Genomic DNA, 26,625 nt, shown 5'->3' on the forward strand with positions numbered 1-26,625 from the left:
GTTGCTGTTCCAAAACATACATGAAGAAGTTGTAACACTTTTGATTGTTTACGACTGTCACGTGCTTCAAGGCAACTGCCACAAATCACAATTGACGAAATAATAATTAAAGTTCTGTTATGGGAATACGTCAAAAACTGAAAATAATTAGCCAGTTTAAACAAAAACTTAACTATATATGATAATTTCAAATACTCTAGTCTATTACTACTGGTATGCATGGCTGTGTGGTGTGGGCATTTTTTAAACTTTTTTAACAGACAAATATTTAGACTTCCTACATAAAAGTTCTTGCTGTAGCACATCTTCTACATAAATGTTTTTTTCATGATATGTCATTTCACATGATATGATTCTATTGCCACTTTCCAGATTAACAGTCATAATATACATTTGAAACTCCTAACACAAAAAATCACATATTTTTTTAGGTCCATTTATTTTACAAAATATAAATGAGCTTAGAGAATTGTTTTGCAATGGCAAAGTTATGCCAATAGAGAGTTTTTAAAAACTCAGTGACGTGTTGATAGGTTAGTACATCTACAATAAGAATACGCAGCAGTGAATTTGTGTTGAGCATGGGAGTTAAACACTCATTTGTCAAAAAGCATGAAAATTACAACGGATACAGAAATACTGAAAAGAAACTATGAAAGAAAGTGTATTGTAGTACCAAATGGACAGAAAAGGTAACAAAATACTATTCCCCAGAGCAGTGGCTCTGAATCAAGTATTACACCTTTCAATAAATTATTATCCGAGGGTATAAGTTCAAACTTAAAAAAAAACATATTTCAGTAACTTAATTATGATAAATAAATAAATGGTTAATAACCACTGCCCGAATGTAGTGATGAAAAATTGTAAGTCTGTATTTAGTCATTGTTTAGAGATTTTTAAAATTGTGTGACATCATGAATCCAGCAACAGATGTTTGAATAAATTTATGAGTAAATAAGAGTCAGGAAGACAGTTAAGTACAAAAGTGGTTTGGTAGTACATGGGAGCAAACGGAATAACTCAAAATTGAAACACTGTGTTAAACAACAATTGCAACGTCTCCAAGTTGTCACTGCAATATTCTAAGGAAGACTTACAATGTATTTTGCCACATGTAAATAAATTGTTCGTAAAAAACTACTAAACATGTTTTAATCTGGCATTTAAAGTTAAGAAAACGCAAATTTTAACATCAAAAACTCAAACAAACTTTAGAAAAATGAGCAATATCAAATATATACAAAAAATGCTTTGAAAAGAAAGAAAGTAGAAAACGTAGCTTGTAAGTAACTGCTTCTGTGTTAAAGGTAAATCATGAAATAACCTGAGGTGGAAACTGCATATTGTTTGTGGATTTATGGTTTCATAGTTTGTGTTCATCCTCCTTTATTAAAGCAATGGTGTGAATTATGTATGAAACAAATAATGAATGAAATAATAGGTGAGACTTTTTTTAGTTCAGTGCATTTTGCATGTCACTGTAATTTTATGCAATAAAACTAAAAATTTGACTGCTAACGCATTTCTTAATAAAACTGAAATTGTAGTACAGTAGTTGAAACACTTGCTCATACTGCAAGTTACCAAATTTAAAATTAGGTCCTACTGCCATTGTTGGAGCATGTGGCTTTAGGCAAGACACTTAACGGTCATTGCTATAACTCAGTGGGTACTAATGGGCTGTGTCCAAATTGTCAGCAATGAGAAAACACCCACAAAGTTAGGAACTTAATAACTTTATAGTAATAATGATAAAGTACATAATATATCACATACCTCAAAATGATTGATATTATTTAAATGACCATTTCCTTTCATTTCTATTTCCTCAAAACGTTTCCCTACATTAGTAGAACACTCGTTGTATCTGCAACAGGAGAAATATATTTTTAAAGTGCGTAAAATTTTATTCTGCTGATAACTGTTTATACCAATGAACAGAGTCAGTCATTGTGTATATTGTATTCACCACATTAATCAATGAGGTTTCTTATGTCTGACAACTATAAGTGTAACTGTATTTCAATAATGTCACCATAAATTTGCCCTGTTGTTAGGTGTATATACAAACAAAGCAGAGCCAAAGTATATTGCATTCGCCACATTAATCAATGAGGTTTCCTATGTTTGACTAATATGTGTAGAACTGCATTTTAGCAATGTCCCCTAAGATTTTTTTAAAGTCAAAAACCTGCACATTAGATAAAAACCCATAGGTGCTAAACCAGGGGCGACAAGGTAGGCAGACCAACAGCGGAATGTGTCTACAATAGACACACCATTTTACCTGACTGTGTTGACGCTGTCACCGTCACCAGAGTCGGAATCAGTGTCCGATGTTGTTCTCAGGTTAGGGGAGCCCCCATTTGAGGTATTAGGATGACCACGATGACCCCTCTGGTCCCCAGGTGTTCTATCCTCGCTATGGTAACCCGATTCAGAACAAATTGAAAGTGAGGACACGCAACTCGCATCAGAGGACATGAGATCACTGGAAGATACAATTGTGCTTCCGGTTCCATTTCCTAAAAAAGTAATAGAAAACTAAAATTATTTAAGTCATTGAAAGAAATCAATGGTTATTTGTGTTTAAAATAAAGGTATCTACAGAAAAGAAATATGAGTATCTACAATAAAAGTACCTACAAAAAAGAGGTCTAAAGAAAAAAAATTCGACCCTAGTACTGTGACCCATAGGAGCCAAACCTGGGGTGGCAGTTACTTTAGCATTAAAACTGAGGAAAGTGCCTTTGGCTAAAACTCACTGTTGTGTTTATTGTTGTATGTGTTGGTTGATGATGAAGAACTTCCTATCCCGTCATCGCTGTCGCAAACTCCACTGTCGTTTTTCGGGTCGTCCGGGGTTAAGAGGATGTTGGGGTCAATTGATATTGTAATGCGGGGTTTATCTGGCGCCACAAGGGGATTCCCAGGCTTTGGGAGGGTGTCAATAAGGGAGAGACCATTACCTAGGAGGAAATTGGTTGTTACTGTTATAATATAAAAAAATTACGAAAGAATGAATAAATGAATGTAGCTTTTTTATCCCTGTCTGACGTGGCAATGAAAATTTAAATGTGGAACCATTTAATCTAATACAATGTTAAAAAGTAACAATATTGCTTAAGATATTATACATACTGGTAGGCAGTGTTGGGAATGGGTTAGAATTGTCTGTAGCGAGGCAATAGTTGGCATTCCATTCTTTATTGTTGCTGTTATTTGAGTTTGCTAATAATAACGCTGAGGTGTCTCCCAAGTCCATGGTTGAATGCAGGTCATCTAGATTAATAATAAAGAGATTAGATTGGGGGTTATATATGTTCTGTATATGAAATTATATTGATATGGATATGTTACTGAGTAGTGCATGGATGGTACAGCTTAAATAAGGGTTTTGATGAGGAATTTTATGAATTGAAGGAAAAATGTCAAAAATTTTATGGTACTGTTGGGGCAAAAATGTTTTGTTTTGGCAATCATGCCAAAATTCAAAAGACACATATGGCAAAAACGCAAAAGATGTTTAAATTTGCGTAAGTATTCCCTTTACTCTCTGAGTCACTACCACTACAATAACTCATCTTAAATCCCTTGTTACTCAAGTTCTGGTGTTAAGCAATGTAGGAAAGTATTTCAAGTGCTGACACCCTTGTTAACTAAGTGCTACTTGTTCTACAGGATTCTGTTATTCAAATTAAAGTTCCAAAACAAGGTTGAGTTTTAAATTGAAGTTTTGTGCCAAAAACTATCACTAACTTTATTTATTTTTTACACTTACTTATGTTAAATAGTTTAGGTGTATTCTGTGTCTAAACAGTAAAACATATTAAATAAAGTTATTAGTTCAGAAATTAACAATAAAATGACAAAATGGGTCATTGTATACAATATACATCGTAAATTCCAACGCTTTTTTAATTTATTAAGTTACTTTGTTTACAATGAAAATAAACTTATACTGTATATACTACAACTTAACCTATACCCCAGTCATAAATGCATGTTATAACAGTTTGTGCCACAGTTATGTATATTTACAATGTTTACAATGTACATAACTACCATACATCACAGTACATTACAGGGTACATATTTACATAAATTCCTGTGGTCCTATATATATATATAAGCATTCTATGTAACCAACCATGCATGGCGACTTCAGTAGACAATACGTCATCTTTAGGATTAGAAGGAAAGTCTAAATTCTCTTCAGTGTTATTAGGTTTCCTGTATTTTAGATACATTTAGTCAATAGCATATCCAATCATACATGAATGTAACATATTTATCCCCACATTGCAGAGAAATGACAGCAGTTATAATACGGGTGTTCTGTTTCATACACCTTGCGCGCGCTTTTGAGTTACCACATATGTAACTTTGTGTTAATACTTTGACTATTTTTTAATCAATATGGCGGACAATTTATTTAAACAACCCATAAGATACCACATTGTATCAAATGCTGTTTAGTGTCTTACCCTTTATTTACACATTCTGATTAGTTAGTGTACATACTGTCCCAGTGTGAAGAAGGATTACTGTTTTATTAAAATATGCTTGTGTGTGCATAGTATTAGTATACAGTTTGGCAGCCAGGTAAAAACCTGACATACACAATTAGGAGTAATGGAAGCCTGTCAAAGTAAAGCCATATATATAAAGTTGTGTTTATGATTAGAATGTACATGTTATATATGGTTAGCATATAGATGGGTTATGAATTGTCAGTGAAAATAGGTCTCAGCCAATGGCAGACGTTCATGGGGTTTCTAATAGTGTGATCCATTTAACATAAAAACATATATTATACATTCATTGCATCACATATGAAACATACAAGTTCATATTGAACAACTGACCTGTGTATAGAATTCTGTCTGTGGTGAACTGTTATGTTTGGAAATGCTTCAGTTGGTTGATATCCATGGTTGGTATATCCGTTCTCCTGTGCATGATGGATGATTGTTACATATACATCCTTTTATTGTGTGGTGATACTCAGATACTACTGTGTTCGACTTTTATATGAATTATCCTCATATGTATCCTCATAAAGTGGGGTTTTATTCACCACTGTATTGGAGAAATTCTTATTGAGTGTTCTGCCCAAGGATACACACTATACATGTCTACAAAGTTGGGTCAGGCCTCCAACCTCGCATTCTTTGGTTAAAAGGCTGACAATTTAAATAACCTATAGGGACCACTAGGTTAGAGCAATAGTCATGCCACAATTGCAGCAGTGTTGAACCTCGAACCTGGTAACCTTTGGGCTAGAGGCGAGCACTCTTTAACAACTGTTCTATAGCACAAATTACAAATACATTGCCTATTCTAGTGAAAAACCATAACATACTATATTACAGAATATAGAATCCTTAACTCACATCATCGTAAGTCTTTTTACTGAGATTGATTGCTTTCTGTAGTTGATCGTCATAACTTGAGTTGCCCCCACAAGCCCCTAGCGAGTCATCTCTTGCAGCAAAAGCTTTACGGAGTTCCTCATCAAGGTCAGACGCTCGTGTGCCAAGAAACGCACGAAGCTGTTTGATCTCAAACTAAAAAAAGAAGTGTTTTATATTTTGGTATGAAATTTTATTGTTTTATATGTGTGTAAGGTTCTATGGTATTTCGTGGAAGCTGGGATTTAATCTAGGGTTGGTTTATTATCTCAGTGGTATGGAACAGTAAAAATAGTCTTTTTGGGTTATCTTGTATATATAGAACCCAGAAGAAACCTAAATAAAACTATTGTTTATAATATACACCAGATAACCAAAAACAGACTAATTTAAGTGATAGCGGTAACAAAGCATAAAATATTAACACTGGAAACACTGGGAACAAAAATATCTGGAAACACAGGGAACGAAAATATATGGAAACACAGGGAACAAAAATATCTTGAAACACTGGGAACAAAAATATCTGGAAACACTGGGAACAAAATTATCTGAAAACACTGAATACAAAAAACATCTGGGAACAAAAATAATTGGGAACACTGGCTCAACTTACATCTTTATCCATCGCTTGTCTCGACAATCTTTGGTTTAAAACTTGGATTTCACTCAAACTACATTCTGTCTTTGTTAACTTTTCCCGAATCTCTTGTTTTGAGTCGGAAACACAACCTGTATTATGATGTCATAAAGTAGGATTTAAAAATATTAAAGTTTACAAACATCGACAAAAATTATAATATATATAAATATATAATAATATTAAATAAATAAAATAAAGGTAAAAGTGCGAAATAAAAATTGAAATTTTCAAATTGTCATTTGATAGTCAGTTTGTTTACTTCATTCAATTTATTATTGTGTTCAAATAAGCTTCAACACTTGAGCAGAAACTCGTGATTAAATTTGATATTTAAGTTAAGCTTTGGTTAAGTAATCCCAGGTTTAAGTAAGACTGGCTTACGCTGAATAAGACTGTGAATTCGAATAAATCGAAGGATTATCAGAAGAGAGATGGCGTCAAATGGACTGGTGGATCCCGCTGCCAGAGTCGCAGCAAGATTGGTGGCAATTGCCATTGTAACAATCGAGCAGTCAAAAACCTGCGCAAAAAATTAAAAAACTTTGAAAAAATTTAAAATGATTTTTTTGGCAATTTGGGGTATTTTAATTTTGGGGACAATTAGTATTTTAGGCATTTTAAAAAGTTTAGGTGACATTACATACACCAATACACCAATATCGTAACAGATGTTTTAAATTAATTTAAGCAAGGAACATATTTGGTATACCACTTTCAATTTAAAATTTACTTAATTAGTAAAATAGTAATTAACCATATTATTCATGTTAAAACACATTGTAAAGCCATCCAGATAGTGAAGCAATTTTTTTAAGTTTTACGACAACAAAGGCCATTCAGGTGTATTGGTCTATGACATCACACAGCTCATTCACACACCACGCCCCAGGCAAAAGCTGGTTTCGAAAAATTGGATATCAAGAAATGTCTGCTTGTTTTCCTTTCACAGGAAAATGACGCACTACTGTATCATGGGAATTTCACAATAAATTTATATATATTTATATATATATATATATATGTGTGTGTGTATATGTGTGCGAGTGAAATGGCTACTGTTTCAATACACTTATCAAAATTAATAAACACATAATTAGTATTATAGCCTGGGATTAATTTTACTAAAAGGATATTTAAACTCAATAATTAGATTTTAATTACACAGTCATGTTTTTAACAGCTAGTAATGCATAAGTAGTCTTTTAAATCCAATGTAGTGAATGTACACAAAACAGGCTAATATATGAAACATAACATGAATTTACGTATTACATATATATATATATATATAGCCTTTTGAACTGTTTTATTTGTCACTATGATCTTGCTAATAAAAATCATATTAATTGAAACAACAAGGAGATGAGAATTAATAGAAAAATAACAGCCATTAAACATCTATCATTACAAACATAACTTAAAACTGTTCCTAAAATACTGAGGCCTTGAAATCACAGTGATTTTAATCTACATGGGTGAGGCACGCCATGGACATAGGATTTAGACCAGAATTGTCCAATTACCCCTAAAGACACACAGACAAATATTAAATTTATATATAGTAGGGTGGGGGGAAGATGGGACACCTTTTTATTCTATTTTCTCGTCTCATTTGGTAGTAAACAAAAAACATTTAAAGAATTATAAAACCGTATCCTCACGACTTTCATAGACCATTGTTAATTGTTCAAAACACGATCAGGATATTCGGATATTATATGCTAAAGGTGTCCCATCTTACCCCGCCCTACTATAGATTAAACATATAGAATTGTACTTACAGACACAATACTTCGAATAATATTCAGTTTCCACGCATAGAGACGAAACATAATCTGTAAGAATAATATTGATAGACTAATGGACATGTTGAAACTTTTACTCAAGTATCTGACACCAATTTTATGTCTGTAATACATGTAATCATGTATGTAGATTTACTATGCTGAACATATATATTGTAAGTAATCAGTATAAACCAGTAGAAATATATTCCACAAACCTCAATAAAGAAAAGTGACAGAAAGGAGAAACTTATCCAGTGTAAGATTGTTGACGTTTTTTGCGCAGGTGTTTGAACCTTCAGAGTTGATAATGCTGATGCATTGAGCACAACTGTGTCAGGTGATGACGGAACTATGATGTAATAATAAACATTGTTTAATCATCATAAAAAAATAATATACATATAAAAAACACAAGTCAAAATGGGTAGCCTACGCCAATCAAACTGAAAATATAGCTTTCAAAACAAATTTTTTGGCTTAGTTAGTGATTAGGCGCTTGTGTGGTAACCTAAGAATACCAGGTTTGATGCTCAACACTGATAGGTGTATCACGTATGTGTCCTTGGGCAAAACAATTATCGAACATTGTTCCAACCCAGTGGACGCTAAATGAATTGTAGCTCTCTAGGTGTTGAGGACAACACTAGCCTAAATCTCCAGTCTCATGTGTGCCACACTGTAGGACCTTACCTATACATTATAAAATAGAAAAAGTAGATTTTAAACACACTAACACCACTTACTATTAATCACCCCAACGTCTATCAACAGTTCAGCAAGTAGTAGTAAAGTTACTATGAATGTGGAAATTAAAATGTACATATAAAAGGCAACACTGTGAAGGATCTTGCGCAGCACTGGTGGAGCTGAAAAATATAAAAACGCCATTAGGAAATTTTAAAAACAACATACTAATACACTCTGTCATGGACAGTAAATGCTAAGACGCAATATTAATAATATGCATAGCTCGATATCTTTACAGTTACTGAATATGCCATCGTAGTAAAAGTTTTTTTTTAATGTTTTAAAGTTTAAATTGCTTTTGGGTGCTTTGCTGACAAGTGAAAGGTATTTTCTGTCTCAATAATGTCATTACGAATGAAAACACTTAATTTTAATTCCCACAAATCTAATATACCAACAACACAGCAGCCTTGTTGGGAATTTCCTTCAGTAAGCGATTCATCTCTGGACTGGCCACAACAACAAAACGAATTGTTGGGACTGTAAAAACATATTTAAATTACTATTAGAGGTGGGAGGCCACATGCCAATCCAAGTTTCAATATCAGATTATTGTAATATACATGTATATTCTCATGTAAAACAGATATTTTGGGCAGCAAGCACTGGTAAAGAATCCTTTGGTATGCTACAGTTTGGACTGGTGAAAAATGTTAAAGGTTGGTAGTTACTCGGCAGGTGCTAAGGGCTTATATGGGATAGTAGTTATGAGTTGGCGGTTAAAAAATAACATAAGGATTTTTACTAGCACCGATTTTGATACGGTTAAAACCAAAAAAGCAATGTGTTAGTGGTTAGCAGTAAGGAAGTTACAGGGCAATTGTATATTATTAACACCTAAATTTTATTTGTTACCTTGTCTCCTCAACAGCTATATCAGGATTCGGTTGTGGTGGAACAGTTTGTATGGTTGTAATGTCCTGTGTGCTTGGTCCGGCTATTTCCGAGAATGCATTAGTTTCGATAATATCTGTGTTTGACAGTGACTTATCGGTCATTATGTATTACAGGTGGATTGGATATTTTGTCCCTATATTTCTACGTAACATATAGAGAAAATAATTCATTTAAAACATGTTATGCCTTTCAATAACAGGTAAACTAATTCTATCCGGATATATTTTAATTTTTGCCATACAGTTTTACGTGAGTCTTTATAGCATACAATAACATTCTATTCCTATTATCTGTATACTAAAAAAGCTACAATCTAGATTTTATCACACAATCTCTTTCAGTAATGAAATAAAAGGCAGGTAAACAGGTTTATCTTATAGACAAAACGCTTTCCGGTCTATCTAAAACCAGAATAGCGAATAGATGGGAAGTTCTCTTTAAAAAATAATAAGGTTATTTCCCACAGGCGAGAACGTCAATGTTTCTTTCCTGTGGTGTACTTTGAATTTATTTTGGGACGAATTTTAGTGTTACGATATTGAATATGCATGTATTACAACGTTACTTTAGCAAAGTTTGGGTACAATTTAATTTATTTAGCAATACAACATCAGAGAATTTAAAGGACTAGAAAAAGTCATCATTTTATGATTGCAGTTTAAAACAATACGACAAACACAACAGCTGTTGCCATGGAAAATAAATGGCAGTCTCCAGAATGCAATTCTTAAATTCTAACACGGTTCTGGACTTTGGCTATTACGTCAAACACATGTTCGTTCACCCCTAAAATAATGTGTTTCACATTGCCCTACAATTCCATACGAGCATTGTCTTTTACCCCTTTAGTTTCGACCATGAAAGACTTTTCAAGCTTGACTGTTCCACAGTTTGTTATAACCACGTCGGTGTGGGGACGGGCTTGGCGATCGGTTGATACATTGCCGATTTCTCGGATGGATTTCTGTGGGAAAAATATTCGCTGAATATAGGCGCTCTCTGATACCGCAGTTAAATGTATGAGTGTGACTTATTTAAACTCGTATGGCAGAAAAACGACAGTCGTTTAACATGGATGTTCTGTAATTTCGTACACTCCTTGCCCGCTTACAAGTTACCACATATAATAACAGTTTAAATGATCACAAGCAAATATAGGCTATATTTAAATGCTTTTCTCAAAATCTTACACGCATACTATGTTAACAGCATCAGTTTTTAAAACTGGTTCCGCTAATTTCCAAACGAACATTTTAACCATTGTTGCTACGCTGCGACATCGTTAACTATAACAATATATTACAAAAAAATATCATACGTACCATTCCGTTTAACACCTTCCCAAACACCACATGAATCTTGTCCAACCAGGATGATTTCGTCAGTGTAATAAAGAACTGAGAACCATTGGTATCGGGCCCTGCATTCGCCATGCTGACCCACCCAGCCCCGTAATGACGAAGCTTGAAATTCTCGTCCTTGAAAGACGAATGTTGTCCGTATTTGTTCTTGAGCGCACTTTTTCCTTTAAATGAAAACACAATGAACGTTATAGGTTTTTTTATAAGCTGTTAATCTGTGTGTGTAGTGAATGCAATGTAACTGTCTTTATATACATGCGTGGTCGGAAAACGACAATTGTTATATCACGGATCGTCTGTTTTAAATAGACCTAGTGATTTTATTTGTTAGCTCAAACTATAGTTATGTTTCATACACCAGTGTTTACAATTGTACACTTCGTATTTTATATTATTTTTGGAATTCTGGTGTACGAATGACATCTTGGGCAGCACATAGAAGACACCATTAGGCTGAGACAATTTGCCGACAAGTATGTCGTTCAAGGACACACACGCGCACGTGGCACACTGGTGACAGCGTCGAGCTTATATATATCCTCGTCTGGTCTAGATTCGAGCGTTCTATCTATGTGTCACGGCGACGATACAACAATATCATGTCAGCGCAGGATTCTAGCCTATTTGTAAACCCGGCCATCAAAAACGAGAGGTTGTAGTCCGTTACACACACTTTAAACGACAAAACTGTTTGATTTAATCAGAGTGGGTATACAGTAGGGTGGGGGAGATAAAACACATGTTCATTCTATTTTCTCGTTTCACTTGGTAGTAAACAAAGTAGATTCAATGAATTATAAAAACTACATCCTCGTCACGTCTACCATCGACTGTTAAATGTTAAAAACACGCCCAATTAGTAAACAAAGAAAATGCAAAGAATTATAGTAGTAAACAAAGAAAATGCAAAGAATTATAAAAGCGTATCCTCACGACCCCCCTAGATCGTTGTTAATTGTTTAAAAGACGATCAGGATATTTGCATATCAAGTGCTAAAGGTGTCCCATCTTCCCCCACCCCACCGTATTTGTGCTAAATAAGATATCACATCCTAACCCACAGTACTATATACGTACCCGCAGTCTGCAAACTAAACCATGCATACCTCCAGTTCCATCTCCGCGTTCAAAATCTCCACCTTGTATCATAAAGTCCTGGATAATTCGATGAAACTTGCATCCTTTGTAGCCGAATCCTGCCTGTGGGAGAAAGTTTTATTTAATCTGATGCCAAGAACTAACAGGATAAGGTTCGAGGCTTGACTCTGCTACCATTGCGAGCCTAACAAAGTTGGCAATCGTAAACGATTATGGGTGTTTGAAACAGAACACCCATGTTTTCACGACTGTCGTTGTCCCGCCATGTAAGCATAAATAAGTTTTATTCATTCATTTTTTCGCACCAACGGATTACGAGCCAATTAACAGAAAAACACGCTTTTAACATATAAGGGACCCATGTAAATATTCTTTTATTGCCTAAAACTGTATATGTAGTACTTTTTACGCATTTTTCGGTCAATTCTATTTTTACTCTGACATTTTTTTATGTAACGGGAATTAAGTATACTGATTTTAATATGGGAAATCCCCTTCAAAGATTCGCGGGAAACAAGCACGTTAATTCAATACCTCCCCTGTGCACAAGGTGCGGAAGTTTTTTGCAGTTTTTGGTACGATGTCGTCAAATAAACCAATTTCAATTCTTTCCTTAAGAGGTTTTCCACCGATCGAAACTTCCAGAAATACCTGCAGGTATAAAAATGCGAAGAATTGTAAAAAATACATAGATCAATTCAAGTTAAGTTATTGTAACTATTTCTTAACAAATATAACGTATTGTATCGTATGTTTTCCAATAAAAACGCAGTGTAACAATACTTACCACTGATGTAACTGAAATTTTTTCTGCTACTGCAAAACAGCTCAAATAAGTTAACAATATTGTAACCCATATTATAACCTTCATATTTCCTATACTGTTAGTTACCCTATGATAGAGTGAATGTATTTTGTGTTCAGCAAGGTATCTTGTACATTAGGTACTTCATGCTGTGATGTGCTTAACTCTTATTGGTTGAATGTAATTTGTTGTTTTAGAGATGTAATGAAGTGGTGTATAAGATAACATGCTGTAGGATTGTGTTCAATAAGATACTGAATCTTTACATCCACTTAACGCTTTTTAAAGCGGCTTTTACTATTGTAATATAGCATATAAAATGGTAATTATACATATATACAGATTTCTATTTAAACCTAAATCACTAGGGCTAACTTAAAGCCTTTGGGGAAGAGACTGGCCTTAACATCTGGATCTGGTGAGGTCCATGTAGTAGCACCCTGGGTGTTTGATAAAATGGCCAGGTCTTTCCTAAATTCCAGGTTTCTTGGCATGCCTCACAGTATGATCTAACTCATATAAACAGCTAAACTTAATGCATATAATAGGTGTTTAATGTTCCATAGAAAAGTTAGGCTTACTAAAAAATGAACAGTTCATCTAATGGAAATAAATCAAAAGAAGACAAAACATTGTACGATTTATTAAATGTGAAACCAACTTGCGACCAAAAAGAAATTACAGAAGCTTTTGCACAACTGGAAAAAAAGGAAAATCGGAATTCGAAGTTGTATAAAGATGGTCATGTTGCTTATACAACACTGTCTGATCCAGTCAAGCGAAATCTGTATGATTTGTTTAATGTTGTGAATGGTGGCCATGAAACTGCTCAAGATTGCTACAGTTGCAGTAAGACACTGTTTGAAAATGATATCGTAAAAGAATATTTACGAGCAGAGAAAAACACCAGGAAAAATGAAGTTCATCACACTGTTTATGCCTCGTTAGAAGAACTGTTTACTGGCGCAAAGTTATCGCTGAATGTAAACATGGAAGTAGCGTGCACGAAATGTGCATTGTTAAACTTTGTACGTACTTGTCCGTGTGTTGCGTCAAACAACCCTGTAATTACCGCACAGTGTAGACTCTGCCATGGCAGTAGGGTATGCAAGGAGAACTGTTCTGTTTGCAAAAACACAAAAATAGTCCAAAAAAATACAAGATTAAGCGTTATTATTGAAAAAGGGATGAAATGCGGAGATACAATTCGTGTTACGACTGGAGAGACCATTAAAGGACCTGGAAGCACTCCTTTGATTGTAGTTGTTGATATAAAGGAGAAAAAACATCCTTACTTTGTAAGAATGGGTGAAGACCTACATATGCAGAAGGAAGTAAATATTACTGAAGCATTATGTGGTTGTAACTTTACTGTAAAACAACTGGATAAAAGGACTTTAGCCGTATCATCAGCTGGTATGGTTTTATCTAATGGTTGCGAGAAATGCATTAAAAACGAAGGCATGCCACAAAGACATTCACAATTAAGCAGTGAAAGGGGAAATTTAATAATTCATTTCAGTGTAAAATTTCCAGATAAAATAAACAAAAACATATTGGCGGAATTAAAGGAAATTCTGCCGCCGTTGCCCGCATTTGAAATGCCAATAAATCCGGAAACTGAAGAATATAAGTTGACAGATTTCGACCCAGCTTATAAACGAGACTACTGTGTGAGAGGCCAAGTGTTTGACGATGAAAAACCCGATGTTAAACTGAAAGCAAAACCCTCACCTTGTACCCATCAGTGATATTCTATGTCTATTTTTACATAAAATGTTTCTAATGTAAAATTGTGATTTTTCATACGCCGCCCAAATTTTGTTCGATTTTCTTTGTTTGCATTATGTTTTAAATAAATTTAACTATAGTAATTTGTATTTATTCCCTAACTAAGATGATGCTAAAGCCAAATTATCTAAATTCTAAACAATACTATTCACTTATTTTACTGATCACACAAAAACTGGCTTATTTAATTATTTCTTTTTAAAGTGACCCCTTCAACACGCTCAAGTAAAAAACTGTCTCTTACTTCTGTAGCTTTAAACTTAAAATAGCCCAATGAATACTATGACATTTTAATACAAGTTCCGCAAGGTTTTTACTCCTAAGTTAGAAGATTGTCAAAAACATAAAACAGCGTAAAAAACTAACAGTTAAATTTTGCATTGCAAGCATGAGTGCTTTAGTTATATTATACAGTGGAAAAGCCCCAGGCATGAGGAGGGAACATATAAAAAAAACAACAGCCAACACATATTATTACTTGCTGGAAAACAAATACCAGTGCCTTTAAAGTGTCCATATCTCTACTCTAGTCCTGTATGTAATTTATATCCAAAGTAATGGTATGTGTTTTTGAATAGTTTATAACTAATGTGGGTGAGATCCTACTGTTAGGAATACCAGTAACCTTGGATTAAGGAAATGGCTCATTATAGTTGACTAGAGGATCATGGTTTGTGGCTCGACGATCAGCTGTTAAAATTGTGAGCCGTACATTAAAAAGTCCCCAAAAGTAATCACCCACAAAGTTACATATATGTGGTAACTCATAAGCGACATGGGAACACCGGTGTTATAACGACTGCTGTTAAAGTGACGTACATACACTGTCCCAACTAAAACTTTGTATAAATTTTGGTGCATCATGTTCACCCAGCACCTCCTAACACTTGTATATTATGCCATCCACTTGGTCACATCATGTTAAACATCGGTGGATACAAATGACTGGCACGATGGATAAGATCCTCCATCACTATGAAGATCATGCTCTGGATAATGTATATATGCATCCGGAAGACGAATATAAGGATCATCTTCCCCCTTGCTAAAAGAAAATTCTTCTTTTCTAAGAGAGGAAATACTTCCATTATTTTCATCTTTAGCTTCATTAATTGTCTTTAAATTTTCTGCAATTTCTTCAAAAATTTCAGATGTAGAAATGGCTTTGTCAGTTTCTTGAATAACTTTAGGTAATTCTTTGTTTTTAAGCCCAGGTTTTCTTAGTTCATACACAGAGTAAATACCCTCATATTGGGTTTCTTTTTCCCCTCCATAAGGTTTATGCACTGTGGCACATTTTGAAGATACTGGTGTTTCACTGAAACTGTTCAAAACCTCTTTATGTATTACTGGTTTTGTAATCTTTGTTTTTAGAACCCTATAAAATATTTGAAAAAAGTTATATGAATGCGTCCCAAATCAATAAAACATAAAGGTCAGTTTTAACAAAAAAAGAAGACCGTCAAACTCTATTGGAAGCAACTCACAGTGGGTTCCGGATCAATAAAAAAGTAGCAATAGATAATATGATGTAATTATATGAACATACAAACCTTGCAAAACATATGTATATGATTCCTAGTATAAGAACAATCCCCACAACACTTGTAACTGAAGCTATTATCACAACTGTTAATGTATCTGAAAGCAATCATAAGTTTGTTAATTGAATAGATGTTGGGGTAATGGGCCAACTATGGCCTGTATTGAACTTTACGCATATAAGGTATTTTTGAATCAAAGTGTTTTAAAACTGATTGCAAAATAGCAGTTGTTAAGACATTAAAAAACATGGATAAAAAGCCACCAGACAAGCATTTGGTCAATGCATAAGATACAACTGGGTTGGGGCAATTGCTGTTAAGTTTCCTGCCACACATCGCCCATAATGGTGACAGGCAAAGCCCACAATTTTGTTTTCAGGCTACGAACGAGCACTTTTACAACTGTATGGTATCACTTAGTTGGATTTACCTGGTATTGGTATTTGTATCGGTGCTGACCAATCAGAACAGAGCGTACCGTTACCTGGAAAGTAGATGGTGTGTCATGATACGGTTTAAGATATATAATAACATTTTTCTCTTCAAATATGGTAGCAAAGATCATGTTATTTAAAAAAAACAATAAGATGGGAATTAACAGCAAATGACAGTTGTTAAAACACACTATGGACAAAAAGTGTGGAAAGAACGCCAACACAAAGTGTGGCCGTTGAACCCAACAAACATAGCTCTTACCTGTGCATGCGGTTATTTTTAGGATGGTACCAGATTCCAGATTCAAAGTAATATTGGTTTGATCCCCCTTTGTTGAAAGCGTATCTTTATTCTCAATATTACAACTTATGTCTGAGGCATTAATGCTGTTGAAACGCAACAAGAGGTTATTAAGTGTGTAAATCTAACATAGTGTTATATGTTCTCACTCAGTGTTATGTGAATCTGGCCCTGATCCAGCACTTATATTGTTGGATGATTCTCGTTACGTCATAACATACACCATAATAATTACACCAAGTGCTACTAACCACGCAGTTAGGCTTAATTTTAATTGTGGGAATACGGTGTAGTTCAGTTATTTTTACCTGATTGCACCGTCCAACATTATAATATAACAATAGATTTGTCCATTGATAATCTTAGGCGGCAACCATTGAATGAGGGATTCATCTCCATTGGTAGATACAAGGTAAAGGGTTGGGGGGTTAGATGGTGCTGTGAGAATATATAAAGTATTACCTAAGCACAAGGTGTGAACAGAACACCCGTGTTATAACGACTATTATTGTTGCGCTATGCAAGAGAAAATTGGTTACATTCCATAAAAAAGGGATTTTAATTAGTGAGAGAAATATATAAAACGTGGAATTGTAAATGAATGAACTTATTTATCCTCGCATGGCAGGGCAACAGTCGTTACAACATTGGAGTTTTACACGCTCCTTGTTCGCTTACGGGTTGCCATGTACATTTGTGAGTAATTGTTTTATGTATAGTAGGGTGAGGAAAGATGGGACACCTTTTCATTCTATTTTCTCGTTCCATTGGGTAATGAGCAAAAAACATTCAAAGAATTATAATTATTTAAAACAAGATCAGGATATTTAGATGATATGTGCTAGTAAATGTGTTCCATTTTCCCCCACCATACTATACATAGTTTAACAAATATTTGAAAAATGGTATAAAAATTCCAACATATTATTCACCTGCTTGTTCTGTAAGTTTGGTAATGGTTTGGTTAAAAGGCCCAGTGCCTGCGTTGTTAACTGCAGCAACTTTTATATTATACTCAGTGTATGGGTTGAGGTTTGAAAGGCTGGCAACACCAGAAGGATCCACAGGTGTTAATGCTGTTATAGACAGATATAAAATCAATTGAATACTAATCAATAAATGAGTGTAACTTGCTTTATCTTGGCATGGCTTGAAAACAACATTCGTTATAACACAAATGTGCTGTTTTATACACCTCGTGCTAACTTACTAATTACATGTCAACTATTGGGTTATGAATGTATGTCGCTTATTTATACTCTGGGGCAACTACAGAAGTCGTGAGTGACTTTCATTAAACATGATGCCCATTTATGGTTTACAAGTATGCAATTTTGTAGATGATTATTTTTTCTGTTCCCCAAACACCCTCACTAACTGCAAAACAAACTGCAAACCTTTGGTTCTAGATCTCTAATGCAAATGCCAATACTCTGTTATACAGAAGCAGCCACCTTTTCAATGTATGTTTAAACTGTGATTATTATTTTATATGTGTTTAGTAAGAGAAAAACACTATCATTACAATAGTAATGACATCGTAGCATTCATTTATAAGACTTGTGTTTGTGTTCAACCATTTGCCCTAATAATGCGTATAAATCACTTTTAAAATCTTTTTAAGTCATTGAAGCATTTGTCCGCACACCAGACTATAGTTAATGATTAAAAAAGTGACAATATTTCTTGTAATTTCTTGTAAAACTTATTGAATTATTGCTTATTGTTGAGTAATAAAACACGCAAGTGATGAGTAAGTATGTACAAAGCTCATATTCAAGACTGACGTATGTTTAAGGTCAATATTTTGCTTTTATTTTAACTCTTAAGTCTTAACTGAATCCACACTTCTACTTTATTTGGTGATATATAACAACTGTTGTTTTTCAAGGGCAAAATGTGATTAAGACGACAGTTGTTATAACACAGGTGTTCTATTTCATACCCCCCCCCCACTTAGCCCAAAGACACATACACCAACAATAATAGCAACGACGAGCCTTCAAGATTTATATAGTTTACAAAATAAAAGCCTCACCAGGTTTAGAATTGTAAGTAATGTTGTATGAAGTTATATCCCCGCAGCTGAGGTCAGAGGTCAACGGGAAAATCTCGATTTTTATCTCGTTTGAAGAAATTGAGTTTATTTCAAAATTAGGTGCAGAAATCGGAGCTGAAATTTGTAAGCTTTGTTCAAATTGGAGGTCAATTTAATCTTTATTAAACTAGTTTATTAATAATCCAGTCTAAATTGAAGCAGAGTTAGCGATATTCTAAGTCTTTACTAATTTAATAGATGGTTTATTATAGCGCTTACCCAAATCAGGCTGAATATAATTGTTGGGTTATTTTAAACCCTGCACAAGTAGGTTTAAGACTAATAATAGTTTATTAAAGGGGTTATGAGTCAGATGTGGCTATATTAATACTGACATCTGGTTTAAAAAAATACGTCACAAATAGGACATTTTCCATAATTTCCAATAACATAACAATACTGCTTAAAAATTTCAGCATTTTATTAGTTATTTGAAATTGTTTTTCGAGATATTTCTGTGGTTATTTTGGGAGATTAAGAGAAATATTATTTAGTTCCTAGTTTCCACAGAAACACAATAAAAAACCTGTTTTCTTCCAAGCAAAAAAATCCTTGATTCATTTTAAGCATTGCTTAAATTGGAGATAGGATTTGAAGATAGAAACTGGTAATTTATTTTATAACACATTATTTTAACGGGTTGCTCATACCACACTTTAACAGTACCAATATATACAAGCCTTATTTGGGTATATTCTAACCTGTTTCCATCGTATAAGCTGTCACTGCACATTTACCAACAGTAATTTCTCCATAGACAGAAGCAATATCCACTTCGTACAAAGTACACAGCTGTAAAAAATACACAGAATTTACACCGGTAACCCTACCATATATTTGCATAATACTGTGGCTCATATGGCTCATATGCTCATATGACACAGTATTATACAAATATTTACCATTGGAGCAATTGCAAAGAAGTCTTGCGAGCCTCAAACTTTGTCAAGAGGTGGTTGCACTGACTACTGTGCTGTGGTACTTTATATTTAAATATCACCCACACTTTATATCACTCACAAAGTAACATACATGGTAACTCGTAAGCAGGCACGAGGTGTATGAAACAAAACACCCATGTTATACCAACAGTCATTATCCGACCACATGAGGATAAAATAAGTTACATTCATTCATTCATATTAAATATTACCTGTAGTTCAGTTACATTGTACATGAAATTGCTTCTGCTTTGCTGGGTGTTAGCTGTGTAGCAAACTTTGACCGACTCGTAACTGTTTTGTGCGTAGCAAATTTTAAATGCCTCGTAACTATGAGGGGCTGCAGGTGGTTGCCATGACAATAACATCCATGATTGACCACCAGAGACTCTCGTGCATCTCTGTGGGACTTTGTCTAAAAAGATCCATGTTTTTTATTAATTTTGATTTAGAAACATTCACCTAAGGAAGAGAACTGTTTTCAAAAACAGGATTAAATTAATGTTAAAAGCTGCAAACTATTTAAAACTGTTGTTTGTTATAACACAGATGTTTTGTTTCATACACCTTCTGTCAGCTTCCGAGTTACAAAGTATGTTACTTGTGATTAGTCTATTCTGAACACGTAGAGAAAAAATATATTTAAACTTACTTTTTTGGTCACATAACTCCTTGGTGAACATCAGCTCAGTGGCATTGCTTTCACCAGCCTGGTTTGAAGCAATAAGTGAAACCTTGTAACTCAAGTTCATGCTCAGGGTTAAATCTTGTGAGAAGATATTCTCATTTTGGACATTGTTTACCAGATTGTACGCTTGAACAGAAAGCGTTTTCTCTTCAAAAACAGCTACTTTAAAAAGATCTATTATCCCTGTTTTCTGGAAATGAATAAAATAGGTCATTTAATTGGCAATCTTCAAATATATGTAAATTCAGGAAATATATTTAGAAACCTTAATAAGTGGAGCAAATATAAATATGCACAAATGTGACATTTGTATGTTCTGGTTAAATATTCACATACAAGTAATACTATGGCAGCTTTTTTTGGTATCATATTCAAGCCAATTTTATTTTCATTGAAGCTAGTGTACTTTTTTAATAAAACTGCTGTTCCTTTGAAAATAAGGCAACAATTTGAATTTTTTTATTTATATATATATTTATGCGAAGTATTTTCAAAATGTAAAAAGAATTAATAATATATTTTACCTGCCATTTTGCCGTGACTATACCAGTGTTGTCAGAACATGAAAAGTCAACAAAGTTGTTGTCAGTACTTTGGTGAGGCTCTGTGGAAATTATTACATTTATAATTGAATAGATTTTTATACAAAACCCATTAAATTTGATTTGAGATAAAGAATCTGCGCCCAATTTAAGGTTATTAGTTAATGATTTCTCACTACAGTGAGAATTGTCAAATAAAATATTGGTTTACTAAAAAATCAAAATTAATATATTTTAACTGAAAAATCTATCTCAATAAAGCAGAATAACAACCTTAAACACTGTTTGAAATTAATAGAGTTTTAGGAATTGTTGAATTCAGGCAGCTGTTTCATTTTTGGTAAACCAATATTTTAAAAATACATTTCAAGTCAAAAAAAAGCATTAAACAGTGCCATTAAATTGGGCACAAATAATCTTTCCTAAATAAATTAAACAGGTTTTGTAAAAAATGGATTTAATGGTCTCTATTTGGTTATTAGTAATTAATACTTCCAAACTGGTTTCAATATGAAATTATGTTTGTTTTTATAACATATCGGGGTATCATAAAAATCAGCCATCAGCATGTAGCTTACTGTACCTTGGAATTTTGAAACAAAGTCAGGTAAATTTATTGGCATATTTTGAATGTATATGTAGTCTACAGTGGGAATCTTACTCTGGTAACAAGTTTCCATATTAACTCATTAACAAAAAAGTGTTAAAATAACCATACTAAATCCATTTTAATCAAATCCAAATTTCCCAATATTTTTGTACTTATTCCTTTAATTTACTTGTAACTTAGTTAACTTACTTATAAGTTTTTAAATAAAAATAAAGCGTTGGAAGATCGCTTATACACTTATAATACATACACCTACCAACAACAATGTTGACTTACTTGTGAGGTGATCAGTAGTAGCAGGGATGCCAGGTTGTTGGCTCTCGGCAATTTCTGCATATGCAATAAACGTATACATCCTAGAGTCTGCGCTTTCCAATGTGAATGAGGTGGATGTCTTTACTTGCGATGGTGTTGTAGTTGTCTGTAATAATTATAAGCCATTTAGAGCAGTGTTTCTTAACCTATGGGAAATTACCCACATCTGGGTATTTTCAGGATAACAGGTGGGTGATCAGCAGAACCAGAATATATAGAATTATAGATGTAACAAACAATGTCACAGCTGTAAGTGGTAAAGTTGCTTTATTACTTATGTTTTGAGTTCGTTCAAAACAACCAAACAAGAACAGTGATATTTTATTATATTTGGAATTGTTTCGTCGCATAGTGATTTATTTTCTCATCATTTAAAAAGAAAAGTAGAGCAAGCGAGGGTAAAGCAAGTTACATTCATTTTTGTCGCCGGTTTTATATACATTATTTTTGGGACATAATAGTAAGATTTTTCTTGTATCCGATAGCCTAGCTATTTTTTCATAATCAGTTCAATCAAATAGATAAAATTAGATTTTGGGTAATGTGACTTTGATCTGGACAGAAATGGGTAATAAGGGAAGAAAGTTAAGAACCCCTGTTTTAGAGGATAATATATTCTTTATTTCTTTCTTCGTAAACGACATCGAAATCATGTTATTTAAAGAACAAAGAAAAAGGAATTAACAGCAAAACAACAGTTGTTAAAACATGCTACGAATAAAAAGTGTGGGAAAGAGTGTCAATTAAATATCATGGCTGTTGCACTCAAAAATATCTGCATTTGTGGTAAGTTTTGTAACTCGCAAAGTTATGAAATAATCTCCCACTAAGTTACATACTTGCTAAATCAAAACCAGGCACAGAAACAGAACATCTGTGTTATAACGACAGTCATTGCACTAAGTTACATTCATTCATATTGTTAAAACAACTTCTTACCCCATCAAATAGAGTATATTTAGTTGTGTATTTTATATCCGCCCATGATACAAAGCTAGCAAGGCATTCTGGTTCTCCAACACTAACTGATATAATATTGTTATTATCTGTCACATTCAATGTTGGTGGGCCCAGTACAACTGTTAAGAAAACAACATTAATAATCATACAAAAAAGTGTATGGTGTTTAAATGATACAGTTCTTTTATAATAACTATGTCACCTACTACTGGTATAACATATTAACATGTAAGTGTGAAAAGTAATTTAACTTTGCCATTTTCTAATCCATACAGTTTTTTTATAACAACTATATATTCACTGCTACCATTGTGGGTGTATGTGTCCTTGGGCAAGACACTTAACGGCAATTGCTTCAACCAAGTGGTCACTAATGGGTTGTCCATATTATCAGCCAAACATAAAAAAATCCCCCCCAAAAAAGAATCACCCCCAAAGTAACAAACTTGGTAACTCGCAACCTGGCATGAGGTGTATTAAACAGAACACCCGTGTTTAACGACTGTCGTTTTCCGGCCACACAAGGATAAAGTAAGTTATGTGCATATACATACTTACTGTTATTACAAGGATCAAATGGTTTACTAACAGTTGTGCAACTATCAGATTCCTCTTCTATTGTCAGTCTTAAACTACCATCTTTACTAGAAATAAGCCTATCCATTAGAAATGGGCATGACATCTTTGAAGAGTTCGCATAAAAAGATGTTGAACAAATCCTTTCATTAGAACCAGATAATAAGCATGTCACTGTAGATTCACTGCAAAACATAAGTTATAGTAGAGTGGGGGAAGATGGGACACCTTTAGCACATAATATCCAAATATCCTGATTGAGTTTTAAACAATTATCAACGGTCTATGGGAGTCGTCAGGATACGGTTTTATAATTCTTTTAATTTTCTTTGTTTACTGCCAAATGCGACGAGAAAATAGAATGAACAGGTGTCCCATCTTCCCCCACCCTACTATATAACAGATTTTCTAAAGTATGGAAAATATAGGTAACCCCTCATACCACATCTGGACCAAGCCAAATGACGAACAAACGTAGTTTCTTGTACTGTAATAATAACTGAAATAGTCGGATTAAAAACAAAAGTATTTACGGACTCCTGCCAGCATTTTTAGTTAAGAGTAAATAAACTTAATATTTTAATGTATTTAGAATATAACTTTGATATGTTCGATATAATATGTATAGGATACACGATACACCAAGTTCTATTAAATATGCAGCGAAAATCAAGCTCAATTAATCGGTGGACCAAAAATATGTATAGTAGAGCGGGGGAAGATAGGACACCTTTTCACTCTATTTTCTCGTTCCATTTGGTAGTAAACATAGAACATTCAAAGAATTATAAAACTATATCCTCAAGACTCCCATAGACCGTTGTTAACTGTTTAAAACACGATCAGGATATTTGGATATTATGTGCTAAAGGTGTCCCATCTTCTCCCACCCTACTATATATATATTTCACCGGTAACTAATTTTATCAATCTTTTATTCAAATAATCGAGACTATAATTAGAAATTAGTGCAGGCTGTGCAGCACTGTAAAATATTTGAAATTAGTGCAGCACTTTAGTATATACAATAATAACCTATTATACTGAAGTTTTCGCATTTATACTAATTAAGGTATTTACCAGTTCCCTGATCCTGTTACGCTGCTGATTAAAGATGTGTAGTTTTTACCTACACTCGAATTTTCTGTCCATGAGCATGAGAAATAAATGTCATTAATATTAGGCATGCCCCAACACAGTGATGTGTATTCGCATGGTGAGACACAATTTATTTCGATGTCGCAATCCTGTGTTGGTTGCGAATAGGTACCTGGAATAGAAGAATAAATGAATGTAACTTATTTATGTATGGCCCACAGTTTAAACAACCCATAAGTGACCAAGGGGTTGAAGCAATTGCCGTGGTTCTGAAGAAACGTGCACCAACAATGGTAGTAACATTAAGTCAATGTCTGTATTTTCTGGGATCGAGGCCGTGCCAAAAATAATTCACTTTGGTATAAAAATTGTGTAGGTTAATGGTATTTAATACAGACACTTGGTTAAGATTTGTGAAGATATTTTTATTAGTTTTTTTCACATACACATAACACTTAAGTAATTTTGACTGTTAAAATATATAGCTTTAATATCATTTAAAATATATATATATATTATAAATTTCTCACAAAACTTACTTTTATAAAATAAAACAATAAAAAATAAAACTGAACTTAAATCTCTGAACATTCTATAACTTTGAAAAACAGCCTCTAAAAGCTAAACAGTAAACACTTAACAAAATTTAGCCTGTAGGACAGTAGATCCATAGCATATCCCCAACACATTGAGAATGAATACCTTACTTGCTGTAGAGGTATTGTACTTACGAGTAAAAGATTAATAATTAACAGAGGTCAATATACGGTTTGTGTGTGTGCCTCAGTCATTTTATCCAAATAGTTTTTTTCTTAGGTTTTGTTTGGTAACAGTTACAAAAAGAAACATGCTGTTTTATTAGTTTGGAAAGAATAAAATTAATCGATAAATATTAATTGCCTACAGCAAGCACACGTTGTGCACAAAGCGGCAATGAAACTACAACACATTATAGTTTGATCATAGTTCCCTATCATATTAGTGTTTAAAAACATAACTTAATAATCACTTTGTATTGTTGGCATAAGTTGGATGTTGCCTAGCCTAGCATCTTACATGGTGCTATTACCATTTTATAATCATAACAATTACAAAAAAATACTTTTACTTTTGAGTGTTTTTTGTATTATGTGACAGAAATACCTTTAGCTATATGCTAGTGGTTTGAATAATAATATCAATTCTGTTTTTCAATGTTATTTGCAATAAATAAACTTTAATGAAGTTCAAAGTCAACGCCTTCACTTTATAATAAATAAACAGACAAGTAATTAACGTGGATTGACATCTTATCCTATATATCGTGTAATACACATATTTGTAGACCGTAGTTGTGATAATCGAAAATCTGTTTGATATGTGTTATAGTAATACTTACCTCTGAAATACAAACTGCAGCGAAGTTACTGGAGTACAACATGACGACGCGATTTGCCAACACGTCAATAGACTTAACATCCAATTTAAATAGACGAATAGCGCGTGTGGTCAGTTATTTAACCTTAACGATTCATGCGGGCAAATTGGACGTAATTGACTTCATACAAATGAATGGTTACTCGGCCAATGCGTGTGGATTTTAACGAAGCTATCTTGATCGCGGTTTTAAATTGTAGCAGCGTGAGTCGCGCTCGCACCGGAACTCATATACAATTTAAATATTGTTCTTTGCACGAACCTCTTTCTTCCTTTATCGCCAAGATTAAACGTAGTTTTTAAACTGTTTTGGGCAAATGCACACGATAACCTCGCTTCATAGATTACCTAAACTCCTAAATCGTTACATTTAATCAGGAAAAGAATTGAGATTGTTCTGTTATTATTATCGTAATAATCAATATATTACAATATCTATATTTGGAAATTGTGTACTCTTATTTCGGTAAAAAGTTTTTTTAACCATGCATTATATCTTAAGTTTGCTAATCTTACGCTAATTTGAACACTGATAATGTAAATTGTAAAGCAAAGA

At 33.6% G+C, this 26,625-nt stretch overlaps 4 protein-coding genes across 9 annotated transcripts; 1 reads left to right on the top strand and 3 right to left on the bottom strand.

The window, feature by feature from the left end:
* Nucleotides 1–338: 338 nt before the first annotated feature.
* Nucleotides 339–9,658, bottom strand: LOC149727235 (uncharacterized). Its single transcript, XM_089889873.1, has 15 exons — nt 9,450–9,658; nt 8,989–9,074; nt 8,591–8,713; nt 8,063–8,196; nt 7,842–7,895; nt 6,442–6,580; nt 6,034–6,149; nt 5,400–5,573; nt 4,872–4,957; nt 4,154–4,236; nt 3,145–3,285; nt 2,769–2,972; nt 2,291–2,528; nt 1,780–1,870; nt 339–1,387 (listed from the first exon to the last, which is right to left on the bottom strand). Exons 1-15 carry the CDS (start codon nt 9,590–9,592, stop codon nt 1,367–1,369), a joined length of 1,833 nt encoding a protein of 610 aa, XP_089745999.1. The 5' UTR covers nt 9,593–9,658; the 3' UTR covers nt 339–1,366.
* A 314-nt stretch (nt 9,659–9,972) lies between these two features.
* Nucleotides 9,973–12,985, bottom strand: LOC149727236 (uncharacterized). Its single transcript, XM_089889883.1, has 5 exons — nt 12,738–12,985; nt 12,485–12,601; nt 11,959–12,052; nt 10,814–11,016; nt 9,973–10,455 (listed from the first exon to the last, which is right to left on the bottom strand). Exons 1-5 carry the CDS (start codon nt 12,819–12,821, stop codon nt 10,303–10,305), a joined length of 651 nt encoding a protein of 216 aa, XP_089746009.1. The 5' UTR covers nt 12,822–12,985; the 3' UTR covers nt 9,973–10,302.
* A 112-nt stretch (nt 12,986–13,097) lies between these two features.
* Nucleotides 13,098–14,629, top strand: LOC149727237 (dnaJ homolog subfamily A member 2-like). The gene has a single exon (XM_089889876.1). It carries the CDS (start codon nt 13,343–13,345, stop codon nt 14,504–14,506), a length of 1,164 nt encoding a protein of 387 aa, XP_089746002.1. The 5' UTR covers nt 13,098–13,342; the 3' UTR covers nt 14,507–14,629.
* A 191-nt stretch (nt 14,630–14,820) lies between these two features.
* LOC149727238 (uncharacterized) lies at nt 14,821–26,475 on the bottom strand. Of its 6 annotated transcripts, none has more exons than XM_089889864.1 (16): nt 26,332–26,475; nt 24,636–24,825; nt 23,538–23,740; nt 22,959–23,098; nt 21,981–22,125; nt 21,077–21,156; nt 20,517–20,742; nt 20,077–20,279; nt 19,625–19,715; nt 18,864–18,998; nt 17,758–17,901; nt 17,134–17,263; nt 16,787–16,911; nt 16,521–16,574; nt 16,100–16,187; nt 14,821–15,924 (listed from the first exon to the last, which is right to left on the bottom strand). In XM_089889864.1, the coding sequence occupies exons 2-16, from the start codon at nt 24,740–24,742 to the stop codon at nt 15,468–15,470; spliced, it is 2,328 nt and encodes a 775-aa protein (XP_089745990.1). In that variant the 5' UTR covers nt 24,743–24,825; nt 26,332–26,475; the 3' UTR covers nt 14,821–15,467. The 6 variants fall into 6 exon arrangements, with proteins under 6 accessions (XP_089745990.1, XP_089745987.1, XP_089745988.1 ...); XM_089889861.1 differs by lacking the exon at nt 26,332–26,475 and adding an exon at nt 26,032–26,315; XM_089889862.1 differs by lacking the exon at nt 26,332–26,475 and adding an exon at nt 25,385–26,006.
* Between the last annotated feature and the right edge of the window lie 150 nt (nt 26,476–26,625).

Source organism: Ciona robusta, chromosome 12 (genome assembly GCF_009617815.1).
Source record: "Ciona robusta chromosome 12, ASM961781v2".
Taxonomy (NCBI): Eukaryota; Metazoa; Chordata; class Ascidiacea; order Phlebobranchia; family Cionidae; genus Ciona; species Ciona robusta.